The 15,448-nt window shown below is 38.3% G+C and overlaps 1 protein-coding gene across 3 annotated transcripts in view; it reads left to right on the forward strand.

Moving 5' to 3' along the window:
• LOC145684085 (zinc finger protein 385D-like) overlaps window positions 1-7,923 on the forward strand; it is a 147,073-nt gene extending 139,150 nt beyond the window's left edge. For all 3 annotated transcript variants that reach the window (XM_081755966.1, XM_081755969.1, XM_081755967.1), the window contains exon 9: window positions 6,753-7,923. In XM_081755966.1, the coding sequence (XP_081612092.1) occupies window positions 6,753-6,923 (171 nt within the window). In that variant the 3' untranslated portion in view covers window positions 6,924-7,923. The remainder of the gene's footprint in view (window positions 1-6,752) is intronic.
• Window positions 7,924-15,448: the final 7,525 nt, after the last annotated feature.

The following is a 15,448-nucleotide window of genomic DNA, read 5'->3' on the forward strand; positions in this document are numbered from 1 at the left end:
TTATTTTACGCTGGGAGATGTTTATTTCATATAAGACATTTTGAAATATTTATTTCATATAATATGAATTGTATCTTTGTTTTAAATTAATAGACCCCTTTTGGCATTCATATTTGGGGAACGTCAATCAGGCTTCTGGATGACTTGATTTACATTTGTTCGTTTGTCTGTCGAGCTCCTTCATGGCTAAGCGGTTAGCGTACGCGTCTTCGGCGTGGGCGACCCGCGTTCGATTCCCGGCGGGAGCTCATGTGGCTCGCATTACACGTTAATCAGTAGGTCCCGTCTCATATAGCCTCGCTGCTGAAAGGGATGTTAAACACAAAATCAACTCAACTCGTTTGTCTGCCTCTGCGACACACACTACAGGGTGCAACTGCCGGTCTTTTAAGTTAAAATTTTCAGAGTACAAGCACGAGACACTCTAAATTTCCTGTATAGATTTTTGCGGCATACCAACGTAAACTTTCAAAATGGCGGCAATTTTTTCAAAATAGCGAATATCCATGCTAAAAAGCGCAATTTTCAGTCTTTTAAGTTGAAATTTTGACGGTGGAAGCACGAGATATGCTAAATTTGCTGTATAAATTTTCTCGTCGATCCAATGTAAAATTTCAAAATGGCGGCCATTTTTCCAAAACAGCAGTGAATAGAAAATTGCTGTAAGTTGTGACAATGACAATCTTGAAATATAAATCACATTTTAACACTTTTACCCCAAAGACATTGAAATATTTCGAAAAGACCCGGTTAAACCCGAAAAACCCCATATGGGTCCAGGTAGGTTGGGTTTTTCAAAAAAGCCCGGATTTTTTCAAACCCTGACATAAACCCATGCAAATTGCACAGTGTTTTCATATTTTGACCAAATTATTAGGATTCCAACCCACTGGGCAGCGTTGTCATATTTTACAAACCTTACTTCTCAGCTTTAACAAGATACGAAATATCTCGGTAAGTACGTGACCTTTCGATCTCACATAACCACGATACCGCTCCTCATGCTAGCCTTGCACCACATTATAGGTTTTAAACCATACTGCACTAGTGACCTTTTCCGAGTTCTTCCAAACTCAACCTTTCTCCTGTTGATAACACTATTCAACGGACCCTTCTAGTCTTGGAGTCAGCGTAAATAGTTATTATCAATATTTAATTTAAGGTGTACAAAACGTTAGTACCTCACTTCCTGTGTGCGCTACGGCGTTTGCATGTAACATATGTATTACGTTATTTCTCGAAAAGTTTGCAACACTGATCTGCGTTTACTATCTGTTTTGTCTTTATTTTCATTGCTGCTTCCAATAATGATATCCAATTTAGGTCATTCTATTTACAAAATCATAACTTTCTCTTGGGTTGGAAACACTGTTCATCCGGCGTTGTTCTGTAATACACGGACAGATTTCGTCATTTCTCTAGTTGCTTCGTGCAAAGTTTCGTTTCTCTGTCTCTTTTAGTTTCTCCGTTATCACAGACATTTTAAATTATGTTATAATGTGGAAACGTCATTTCATGAATTTGTCAAGTCGGCACCGGTTAACGTTCTCATAGGGAGCGGCTATTTCACTAATGCGTGTTTACCGTCACTTTGAATACATTTAGCAGGTGTGCGTATCGCAACACTACGACGTTTATGATTGAGTCCTCTCTATTGGTGGCTTGTGAACTGTTAGTTCGTTTCTAATTTGCTACATGTATAAAAGGGAACGAAGAAATTGCTTAATGAACTGTTACGATGCATGTCAAATAATAAAAGAAAGTTGTACTCACTAAAATGTCCAAGTGGCAATTTTAAGAGCCAGATATTTCAACGATGAAGTTCTCGCTTTCTTCTGTCCTTAGAGAATTTTACGCTGCGTGTAGAACTACAGTATTGATGAATTTCCTTCTCTGATATAATTATTGTGGAATGAAGAATAAATGAATGGGTATAATCACTTAACATCGTTATACAGAAGGTTGGTCCACATTTATGGAAACAATTTTGTGTCCCCTGCGCTAGGGTGTAAAGCCGTATTGCCACCAGCGGTTGTGCTTAATATGACGATCCTGACTATAAAGTATAGCCTGACACCGAAGTTTCGATTGGAGTAGGCTTCTGTTCAGAGAAATCTGATCAAGTTTGGACCACTCCTCCTCGCAAACTTTGCACAAGCCAGTCAACGTGCGTGGGCGACGTAAGGAAATCGCTCGCTTCAAACACCCGAAAGCACAAAAGGCCAGTAGTTCAGCGTCGGGAGACTTGACAGGGATGTCTGAATATGGGATAGCATGGGTTCCAGTTTTACGCGCTTTGCGGACCATGTACGCCACAGTTGTTCGAGCTGTGTGGCTGGCTGCAGTCTTGATGAATGAAGACTTTCGACACCTCAGCACCATACAACGACGGAATATGCTGCCGATATAATGGCTTCAGAACGTGTTATTGATAATATGCTGCGTTAATTTCACATTCCGTGCAACTCTATGCAGGGGAAGTTTCCCTTTATGACAAAAACCTGCAATCACCAAGAAGCCACGAGGAAGCACATGGGAGGACAATATTAAGATGTATCTCGCAGAGATTGGAATACAAAGTAGAAACTGGATGCAGTTAGCTAAGAAATCAGTGGAGAGCTTTTGTGAACGCGGCATTGAACCTCCGGGTTCCATAGGCCATAGAGTGAGTGAGTGAGTTAGAAATAACGTTAAATGGTTACAGTATCCTTCTAAACTTTTCTTTGAATTACATTTGAGCTGTTATTTTATTTCTGTTCTATATACTCTGTGCATAAAGCAGATCTGTCATATTAATGCCGGAAACCTTAACATCAATATACAATAGTCCTGAATAGCAAATATTTGGCTGTAATCAATGCTAGAGAAATATCAAAATTCAAACGATAGCTTCAACATTAACGACAAAAAATACAGAAGGTCGGTCCACATTTAAGGAAAAAAAGTGTAACGTCCGCCAGGAGCGCTAGAATCGCACACGGTAAACACGGCAGAGCAATCAGAAACCAGTTGTGTGGAGAATTCGGTAGCAGGAAGTGAAGTGCTCCGAGGGTAAAATGCCTCCAAAAGAGAGACTATTCTGGGAGGGGTACATCACCGCTGTTTCCGAAATCGGTACAATTGAGAAACAGTGTTCGTTCAAGGGTTTCACCATTTCCAAGAAGGATATTGCCAATGTACTCAAACGCAACAAAAATACACAGCTAGAGGAAGCGGGTGTGCGCACAGTGGCACGAAAACAATACCCCCGTCCCAAACGTACAATGGATGTGGATTGACAAATGAAGTGGTGATCCAGGAGTATTCGCCGCCGCCGCCGCCAAAGAGACATTGTCAGGAGTGTTAGAAAATCCAAATCAACTGTACAGAGGATAATTAGCCAGGATTTATACCTGCAAGTGAAGCATAAGCCACGTGTTCACACACACACTCACAGTCAAAACACATCCGAGAACACAGGATCCATTGCAAACGGTTCTATGAACGCTATTTAGCGGGCGACAAATGGAAATATGTGGTTACGTTAGACGAGACCTGAATCTATTTGTCAAACTCCAAGCGGATTCGAGCCATATCATCCAAAGGATGCCAAGGACCATGCCAATTGGGTTTTCGTGGCTTCTTGGTCGAGGCTTCGAGCATCGCTTTAGCGGCAGACTTCTGCACTCATGCCTTTTAGGGGGAAAGGGAGGAGAGGTGTTTCCATTGTTTGTTTATTTTTCGTTGTTTCTGGATTATAAAGATGAACCCAACTTTAATCCAGTGTCACTAGTCTGCCGAAAAAGTCCTCTCCACCTCACAGCGATGCAACATTTCTCTTGCAGCGTATTCGCGATTTCTCTTCCAGAAAGGTGCGAGCAGTCGTGGCACCCACCGTGCTGTCACTTTCTGAAGATGCAGCTGGCTGTGAATGATATTTCAGGCAGACCCATAACTCGTACCATCGCACAACTATCCTGTCTTCCATTGTGATCTACCAACTTTCTCCGTCAAGGCAGCATCATCAGTGGAAGATGGTCTTCCAGATCTATAGGCGTGCGCGGTGGTCACTTGACCAGTTTGGAATTGTCGTTTCTACTGGGATACCATCTAATAGGATGGGCTTTCGTTCCCATAGACTTCTTTCATCTCTTCGTGGACCTGCTATGCTGCTTTCCCCTGAAGATGGAGGAACTTAATGACACTCCTGCTTTAAACTTACCATTTCATCTTCAGTGACTTACCTAAAATAATAATAATAATAAAACAAGTCCAGAATTCGTATGGTTAAGATAAAGGACCTAACTATAAAATACATGCCCGACACTGTTGCTAACTCTAATAGGCGAAATCTCGCTAAAACATTTGTAGAATTTAAACCAAAAAAAAATCTTCCTTTTTTATACGAAACAACAAAAAGCAAATATGTACACTAAACATAATCAATAAAATCAGAAACCGCATAATACATTTCTATTCACAAAGAAACACCGTCCCCTCTGTCTGTTCTTCCCCTCTTTGGAGTTCGTCCATGCTTAATTAAAATAACACGGCACTTTTAAGAGGGAATAAACAACTCACAGGTTGCACACTTTCGTCACTTCAGTTTATCAATAATACAGCACTATGCACTCCATAGTACACACACTGCAACTAGATATAGTCAAAAATTCATTCGAAACGCTTTAGTTCGGTGATAGAAAAACTACGGCCTGCGGGCCAAATGCGGTCCGCTGAAAGGTTTAATCGGGCCCGCGACCAGATCTGACGAATGAAAAGAATAAGATTTCTTCGAAAGAGTTGTATTAGAAACAGGTCGACAGATGAGCATTTAACTTCACTTCTGAGAATCACTGCATTCCAGTTCGAACCAGATTATGAAAATCTTGTCATTAAAAGGGTTTAGTATTACAAAAATTGTCAAATGTGCCATTCTTATTTTCATAGATTATATTGGTCTACGTAAGATTGTTTCCTTTTTCTTTGTCCTAATAATTTTTTTGACCATCACTGCCCTAGTTCATTCTTGTTTAAAATGCATGCCTTATTCATCCGCAAATATATTTTTCCTCGCCTTGTTCCGAACTGTCAAGTGCCAGTTGACCTAACGCACCACTACCCAGTGTTGCCAAAATGTTGATACAAAAGATCGCTAAACGAGAGATGAAATGACTCCAGTTTTGGGTGAAAAGTCGCTAAAAAAAAGTTATTCGTGAAATTTCTTGTCTATAAACATTGTTTTAAAGATGTAGATGTAAAATTAATAGTATGTTCTACTCACATCTTTGTCAACAGGGCGTAACCAATCATTGAATTCAGGGATCATTTCACATTGTTTCGGATACTTTTGTTCATATTTTGGAGTCATAATAGTTTCGAAATAATTAACACTACAGTATTTACGTTATGATTTTTTTTTTTTTTTAATAAAAGTGCAGAATAATTGAAAGATCCCAAAGGGCAAATATAACAAACACCCACTTCGCTTTTATTCACGCATCTATAGCTAATCTCGTTGCTATCGGAATGCTGTATTACTTGTGTCTCTCAGCGAAAGCTCCGCGAACTAGAGGACATCAAGTTTGTAATGGTGTCCATTAGAGGGCAAGAGTAACAGGTAACAATGCAGGATTGCGGGGGAATGGGTACGCTGTATTTCCAAACTCTTCATCACATGCGCTGATTGAAACAAGCAAAAAGAAAGAAAAGAACATAGAAACTATTTTCAACTAATAATGCTTCTCTACAGATTAACAGGTTGTTTGCAGCAAAAAGTCGCTAAATTTGTAAGTAGCTAATTGTCATTTAAAAATTACCAAAAAAATCACCAATCGGAAAAATTATTTTTTGTTGCTATCGTGGAGGTCGAATCCCCCAGATTTAGCGACTTTTCCCACAAATTGGCAACACTGCCACTACCGTTGTCAAAAGTTTTTGTCAGTTGTAAGAAGCTCCAGGGGAGTTTACCAATTTGTCGCACATGATGTATTCAGGTAGCGACGTCATGAACCACACAGGTTATTCCCGAATCATGTCCATTGGCACTCACATAATGATTCTCGTTCGTTTTATTCACCAATCTCTTGACAATCGCTCAGTAAGCAATATCGAAATTTTTAAAAAGCGAAGCACTGAAAAAATTCGCCAGTTTTGTCGCCGGGACACTTCGAAAGTCGCTGAAAAAGTCATTTCTTTTTTGTAAGAAGTTTGAAGCTATTTGGTTGTCCAAATTCGCTAGATTTGGTGACTTGTCGCTAAAATTGGCAACACTGTTTTGTCCGAGGGGTTCGTAGTTCGTCACCTTCTAGGTGATTGCACGAATGATTTGACACTCCCTCGTATAGATATTTTCTGGGAAAGTACGTTTCGGTTCCGAGATCCAGAGGAATCTATTTACGTCTATCGGTTCCGTTGTCATTAACAACGCTGACAACTTACGTTAGCTGCTTCGCACTTGCACATTTTTCTGTATGTTCTTGACAGACGGAAAGAAAACTCGTAGTTTCCTAAGCTACTTGACTCCTAGATCGGTATTATTATTATTATATTAAGTATTCTGTCTGTCAGCAGGTCGTGGGATTTTTTTTTTTTTTTTAAACAACGAAGAGTCTGGAAATGTTTTTTTAGTCATCAGCTTGCTCCTTTAACTCCCAGGATTTTCTTGCATTTTTCTAATCAGCGATCAGTTGTTCTTTTCTATTCCTCGCATTCCTTGCATTATATGGTATTCTGCAATATAAATAAATAATCGTGCCTTTTCTCTTATTTTGCAGCATCTCGGATCTAGAAAACATCAGGACAAGGCATGTGGAAATCCACGACCTAAGGTTCGACCTGCTCCGTATAGGAAACGAGTTCGTCCAAATCCAATGAATCAAAACTTCGCACCTCAGTACACACAGCCGCTTTCCGACAGTTTTGTGTTTGGTGGTTCCATGAAGTAAGGTGTATAGAAGTTAGTGGATAGCAGAGATAAGAATTAAGAATAATACGCAATGGATATAAAGCTTGAGACTTTTAAATGAATCTGAGATAATCGGTCGCTGCTATCCACATACAAACAAGGAACATGCAACAAACTTTTTTTCCCCATGTTGTTGGTGTGTACAGAGTTTGAACGTTTGGTAGATAAGTTCGTGGTCCATTTTAATGACGAGTAAAATTGCATTGTGTATATTATTACTGATTTACATTTCACAATTCAAGTTTTTTATATGGAGAACTGGAAGATCTTTTTATTTTTCTCTAGGAATAAGTGTGTCAGGTAAGCACTGAACATTTTAGGCGTTAGTATTTAAGCTATGGATTCTTCCTATACGAGTCTATACGAGTGGATAGTAATCGTTAAGAGGAAGATAATCACGCTGTTTTTCTATTTTGATTCATTCCTTTGTATTAAGTTGCGATCAAATTCCAAATATGCCATGTTGTTTTTTCTTCGATTTATTTCAGATATTTTTTAAAGCTGTTACGAATATAGTTGGTAGAGCATAGTACCAATTTTTTTCTTTCTTTTTATTGCTCAAAGCTTTTAAATATTGACAAAACGAAAAAAATGTAGCTATTTATCATATAGTTTAAAACTACAATAGATCAATGTTTCTGAAATGCTGACTAGAAGTTCGTATTATTTCTTGGATGTTTCCGTGTACATGTACAAGCACTTACATATATATAAAAAAAAGTTTTTATTGTAAATTAAACTCGAGGTTAGTACTGAAAATTATTTTTGAACATACAAAAAGTCTGTTGATTAGTGTATTAATAGTGTCAATCTAATTAAGAATGAAAACCATCATGTTTGTTCTTTTCATGTCTTCATCGCCTCACTATACAAACAGTTATTGTCCTGATGATGTTTCCTATGTACTTCCTTATTCCATGCAGAGAAAAAAATTAAATGTTTTATGTAAAAGGCCATATAAATAAAATATATACATTGAATATTTTTATCTATCATTCTAGTAGAAACTGTTTGATCAGCAGAGATTTTTGCAAATAGATTAACTTTTGCAGATCAGTTTCGCATTGAAGCGCACAGAAGAATAATCTTGCTTTCCTTAGCTACGATAAAAATTTAGTGTACTGTTTTAGTAAAACATGAACCCAATTACAGTCACGATAATAGGCTTAGTATTTCATTTATGTATAAGATGTTCCATATAGGACGCCGAATTTGAAAATTTAAATATAATAAGCAAAGCTTCATGAAAATTGCATTTAACAAATGTGTAACCAGTAGCATTAATTGTATGTCTACCCCCACTGAGTGTGTCCATTCATACGCTCTACAAAGTTATTGATAACTCACTTGCAGATGTCTGGCCTAATTCCTCCAAATACGCGTATAATTTCCTCCTCCAGTCCCAGTGTTTATTGGCGTATACCTGTCAGGGTGTCTACTAGTCTGGAAAACGTGGAAAACTTAGAAATCCTGGAAAAATCAGGGAATTCGTTAATGTCTGGAAAAGCCAGGGAATTTTCAAAATTTTCTGGAAGTTTTAACGAAGAGTAGCTTGATATGGGAAAATATTCAATCATTAAATTTTATAGCTTGAATATTAAAACACAAACCATTAAAATATTTCAAATCAGTGTTCCGCTACAGCAGAAGTCACCATACAGCAGGGTCTTGTCAGAGTGACGCTCCCTGCATTTGAATCTAGTGCTCAGTGATCTCCTCGTTAAATATATAGTTTGTGTCCACAAGATAGCAACAATGCGAAAAGAGTCAAAGGCAGGGATTCGGTTTAATGTTTGAATTTCCTTCGTATGATTTTTTTTTTTTTAAGCAGAATCACTAAATGAAAAAGTAAATTCACGTTGTTGTGCTTCATCTGTACACAGGAGGATGGGTAAAGGGGAATTGCGGTGAAATATGAAACACCAAAATTTATGTCAAAGAACACTTAAGAAAAGTTAAGAATGATTACGTTATTTACAGACGGAAAAAAAAAACCTATTTAGTAACGTTGCTAATAAGAGTATTTCCGGAGTCATTTATTGTTTTAAATGTTTACTAAAATACAACGTAGAAAAGTTTCTCAGTTGGTGTGGGGAAACCTGGAGAAGTTAAGGAATTTTATTTATGTGAAATAGTAGACACCCTGCCTATGATTCCACAAACCCTCATAATAAAAAAAATCGTAAGATCACGTTGTACTTTCATTACTTTGGTAAAATATCTTCACGATAAGAACATGTTGCTTGGTAGAAAACGGCTTCATGACTGGAAACCAAAATTACTGCAAACAATTGTTCAATAAAGATAAGAACAGTTTCTGCCAACTTCTAAACAAACAAAAAATGCACTTCATTCAACTTCAACGTCCTATAGGAACACCTTTTAGTAAGAACTTTTTACAGATACTTGACCAAGAACTTCATAGGATACCAGATGTTCAGAAATAGATGGCAGTTTTTATACTGCACACGTACTAATGGGGAGTTCTTAAGGAAATAAACAAACCTGCTTTGTTCAAAATATTCTTTGATGTCTGCATTTCTAGCAACGATTTACAAAGTGCTGCCGTTAAACTGAGGTCCCGGGAGGAACTTCCAACATCATTCTTGTTTTTTTAAACGCTCTGGGCCTTATACAGAGTTGTTCTGACGCGTGATTAGCACTATACTGAAGAGTTCGACTAACATGTTTACTGCGGTAGTCAGGCCTTTAATATAACGCTAATCATACGTCAAAACGACTCTGCATAAAGCAGCTAGTCTTTAGGAACTGCCTTAGTTGCATAAATATAAGGTAGTATGTTGGTCCAAATCAAAGGCATGAGGATGATGTAAAAGTACTTAGGTCACGCCACTTCCGTTTAGTGATTTTTACAAGTAGCTTATCATTGTCTTGGAGGATAAGAGCTTCCGTATTGGTCAAAAATTATTTGTTTTCACACAACTACCAATCTATTTCGTCAGTTTCTCCATAGTATATGATAGCGGTAACGATTTCACCAGATGAAAACAGAACAACAACATGCAATGCTGTCTGCCATATTAATAACAAAAGGTGAAATTATTGGGTCTCTTTCCGTGGTTAATATACTTTGGGCGGAATGTTACGAAAGTAATTCCACGACTGGTGTGCGAAATTCATAATTTTATATACGAGGGCTATCCAGAAAGTAGATTACGTTTTCGTCTGTGTCCGCTAGGGGCGGGGCTAGCGCGGCCATCTTGGGGTCAGAGCGTTGCGCAGCTCAGTCGGCATCTAGCCGTGCTAGTGAGAGGTTCGTGCTGTGCTCCGTTAAGATACTGTGACGGTTTGAAATGTCTGCGTTAATTGAAAATCCCGCGAGCTGCGAGGTGCGTGCAGTAATAAGGTTTCTGACAGCAAAAAACTGTAAACCGATAGAAATCTATCGGCAGCTGTGTGAAGTGTATGGGGACAACATTATCACTGAAGGTGGAATGCGACAGTGGGTCATAAGATTTAAAAATGGCCGAACCAATGTTCACGACGAAGATCGAAGTGGGAGACCCAGCAAAGTGACTGCCGAACTTGTCGAAAAAGTCGATGTTAAAGTCCGTGAAAATCGAAAGTTCACAATAACGGAACTTTCTTTGAGTTTTCCACAAATTTCGCGAAGTTTGTTGCACGAAATCATCAGCGAAAAGCTTGGTTACCACAAGTCGCAGGCGGCCGAATTTTTCGACGAAGGAATTTCCAAGCTCGTACATCGCTACGATAAATGCCTTAATTTGAATGGTGACTATGTCGAAAAGTAGTATTTGTGTGTGGCTTTCATCTGTATATAATAAAATTTGTTTCCTATACTTTGTTGATTTTTTATTCCAAAACGTAATCTACTTTCTGGGTAGCCCTCGTAGTTAAATAAATAGAATACTAATGATATTATCATTGAGTGTAAGTTTGTCTTTCGTTAGCTCTTCGTATTGAAAGAAATGAATTATAATTGTTAGTTTTGGTATCTAAAACGTTGATCATTTTAACCAGTCAGAAATTATAGTGATTCCTAGTTCTTCTTTCGTTTATTTCATAGTCGCTAATGCTCTCGATTTTGGTGCGAGCGATCCCGGGTTCGATTCCCAGTTGGGACACTCGGTCGAAGAAGTGTGAAAATTTTTTTAAGACCAGCCATCCTGAGTGAGAAATTCCTAGGTTGTTCTTATTCACACCAAGCAAATGGTGTGAATTCGGAATTCTGGAATTTGAATTAATGAGTTCCTAATACTGCTATTCGACCACTGCTAGTTCTTATACTAGACATATCACAAAACCTCATGTTGGAAGTGTTTAACGAAACAAAATTACGTGTGTTTCAGTCTCGCGAAAAGTGTGAGGAGAAATATTAATAATTCCAAAGGGTCAGAACAAACCGATTTACTCAAATTATACAATACATAGTGCATTTTACTTTGCTAACTGAGATCATGCATTAAACGAATAAAGTGCATATATAATAATACGTAATAATACTTTAGTAGTGAATTAAATAAACGCCAGACCAAACTGTCTCATATTTATCGATTATAATACTATTTCTAAGAACGTAAATCCCATGCTGTAATGAGAATACTGAGAAGCAACTTCCGTATGACAAATAGCTGCAAACAAATACACTACACACACGTATGTATTGCCATTACACGTTTTACTTAATGTGTATTTAACATTCACATATAATACACCAATGTTCTGTTATAAACATAATAATTATGTTCTGAAAGGATTGTATGAATACACATACAACTGACTTATTTTAATGTAATTATTTTTACATAATTATCCATGCTTTGAGGAATATATCATTACAAACAAAAAAAGTGTCCCAGACGGGAATCAAACCACGACCTTACGATTAGAATTCTCGTTTCACCACTGAGCTAACATTAACACTTCTGGTGAACTCTTTCTGAAGAAACATGACTGAATTTCCTAGACAATGACATTCATATCCAAATGCTGCTGTTTTTCTCCTTTGTCTTTTTCATTCTTTTATGGATGGAAGAACTATGTTCGCTGTCTTTCCTTTCAGTGGAAATGTTATTTTAGGTATGGAAATGTAGGTGATAAAACCATGTGCTCACATGTATACATAGTTTCGAAATATTGTATCATTACGATTTCAATGAATGTTACTTTTTTCTACACTTGATAACATTTGAACATGTCTTATTACACTTACATATATATATATATATATATATTGTAAGGATCCCCACGTTGTCATACCAGGCAATAACCACGTGTGTGAACTACATGTGTTGATAATAAACACAAACAAACAGACGACGTTCCCGAAGAGGAGTCGATCACCATCGCCATCAGTCGGAAGGACGAGTACCCACGATGGAAGCCGACAAGACAGAATAAAAAGGACCTGCACACCTCGACCAACATCAATCTTCACGGATTGATCACAACACCTAAAACCCCTCTCACGACGCTTGGTCACCGAGAGGTACCTATCCTTATACCCACGACGCACGGTCAACGGGTTCCTATCCTCTTTCTCACGACGCACGGTCACCGAGAAAGAGAAACCTAATCTACACCCCTCTCACGACGCACGGTCACCGAGAGTACCTAACCCCAAGGCCCACGACGCTTGGTCACCGGGCTCCTATCTAATCTCACCTAAATATTAGAGGAAATTCTTACTATAATTTGTGTACATAAAACTTTTGTAATAAAAAGGTGAAGGGAAAAGTCCAAATCCGAGTACATTATTTGCTCTACCCGAGAAATCTTTACATGGTAGATGCGTCGGCGTCTATTTGCAGACACTAAAAGGACTTTCCTACGGGGCGCTCTTTTTATCACGGACTTAAAAACTTTTAACATACAGTGTAAGTGTTACTAAAAGCAGGATCATATAAAAGATAGTATCCTTATTCTCATAAATACTCTCATTACTCTTAACGGTAGATTGATTCGTTATAGGCTGGCAGGTATTTATGCCGACAACTAGATCTGGGAAAAATACATATAAAGAAGGCGATAACAATATGGCAGAATCAGGCTCCCGTATACCTCTTAATATTCCTCACTTAACTAGATATTCTGGTCACAGTACTGACGATCCCGATCGATTTTTCATGCTGTTTGATCATTTGGCTTTACTTCAGGCTTGGACCCCCGAAAAGAAGAAAGAAATTCTTCCTATGTATCTACAGGACGTAGCTCTTGACTTTGTCTTACAATTGCAAAATCTGAATCAATTCGACACACTAAATTACGAACAGCTGAAAACCAAATTAGTTTCTCTGTCCCGCCCAAATATACCAGCGTATAAGGCGGAATTAGAAATTTTTCAAATTCAACAAAACGAAAATGAATCAGTCGATTCATATTTTCTAAGGAAATTGAGGGCTATCAGACAGCTGATGCCAGAGGCTTCAGAGGAACAGAAAATTCATTTTCTTTCGTTAGGACTACAACGAAATTTGCTGCAAAAGATAGCGTTGGAATCCTTTCCAACAATCCAGCGGCTGCAGGAACGACTCCACGAACTGGAAAAAGCTCAAGATCTCATGCAAAAGAGGAATTATGTAGAATTGTCACAGGCAATTCATTCTTTGATCGGCCAACCTAACCGCCCCTCACCACTCCCTTTGTACGACCATTATAGCCAAACGAATTCCAATTCATGCATGCCAACCTATGCACAACAGCCAACTTCTACTGTGCATCACACCCAACCTGCTCCTAGTTATTCGCAATCGTTACCTTCTGCACCTCCATCGCAGAATATCTTCCCTCCTCAGTCAACTTCCTCTGCACCAGAAGTTTCGAATCCGCACCCCCACCATAGTCAAAACCCGCCCTCACAACCTCCTCACACGGACCTTACCAAATTAGCAAATCAAATGGCCGAGTTATCGTTAATGGTAGCACAGAACGCCACGAAGTCTAATCATAGGCGTAACAACGGAGGAAAAATTCATAAAGGAAACGGACAAAAAGCGGATGCGAAGAATAGCAATAAAGGAAACAACGGTGGTAGAAAAAGGAATAATTTTGTAAAGGGCGACAAAATATCAGTCTGCTCAATTTGTTACAAGAAGAACCACGGAGCATCTACCTGTTGGAATAATCCAAAAAATTCCAACCAGGGAAACGCCTAGATGGGCTCGCAGGCCATTTCCGAAAAGTCGGCGCGGGCCACACAGACACCACCACAATTAAGATGTGTTGGCATTCAAGAAGAGCAGGCAACAGCGAAAACTCTTAAGGACACGAACGCCAAATTTTTCACCCAGACGACCAATAATGAACATCGTGAACATGTTAGATTGGGAATAGAAAATAATAAACTGTTACTCAATATTAATATAAGTACAAACAGTCTACCAGCTATAATAGACACTGGTTCTAGTCTTAGTCTATGGTCAAGACGGGACGTACCCCCAAAGTGTACGCTAATACCATTTGAAACTCGTATCAAGGGCATTGCCAATAAAGTTCTAACTTTAAAAGAAATAGCTTTAATTAAATTTAAAATTGGCAACACTACTTTCTCACATTACTTCCGCATCATAGATGCTGACTTTAATCCAATTTTTGGAAATGATATTCTCACAAGACTTTTCTCTCAAATAGACTTGGAGAAAAAATCCATATTATTATACAGAAAACCTAGGAAACCTACGTTTCCAATAGAAAAGCAAGAATCGGAAGAAATGTCAGGAGACACTATGCACTCATTGCACTTGCAAAGGAATGCAAACGTCATCACAGCAAGTAAAGTTACGATACCAGCGAAATCACATTTCTTCTTTCCTGTATCGATTCAAAGAGAAACAATTCATGACGCTGCATTTTACATTACTCCTTTGCAATCATTATTAGACCGATACGGCTTACAGGCAATGACCATGAGAGTACCGAGTAACGACCTCACATTACTCATTTCCAATCCCACGTCGCGAATAATAACATTAAATAAAGGTACACCAGTGGCGTATACAGAAGAGGGCGTGGAAGAATTTTCATTTACAATAGAAGAAGACGAAAAGAAAGCGCATCAATTTCGTACTCAAGAAGAGATAAAGGAAAGATTAAGGCAAACTGCTAAATCTTTTAACATTAACCTTTTTGACATAAATCCAGATTTACCAGAATACCAGCGAATAGCTGTAACCAATTTATTGTATAAATACAGGGATGTGTTTTCATACAGCCCAGAGGATATAGGCTATTTTAGAGGATATGAACACAAAATTCGTATAGATAAAAGTGCGTCATTCCATCACCGTTCCCCACCAATTCCATTAGGGATAAGAGATCAAATTGATAAGCAGATACAACAGCTGTTAGATGCAAAAATCATAACGGAGACGCAGACTAGTAATTTCTCCTCACCTTTAATTGCAATTAAAAAGCCAAACAGTTCAGATTTCAGGCTTGTGTTGAACCTCCAGGCATGCAATGTTTATACGAAATACCTAAGCATACCATTTCAAAATACAGAGGACGTTTTACAGGTTTTAAAAG

Source organism: Thermobia domestica, chromosome 4, assembly GCF_964235325.1.
Source record: "Thermobia domestica chromosome 4, izTheDome1.hap1.1, whole genome shotgun sequence".
Taxonomy (NCBI): domain Eukaryota; kingdom Metazoa; phylum Arthropoda; class Insecta; order Zygentoma; family Lepismatidae; genus Thermobia; species Thermobia domestica.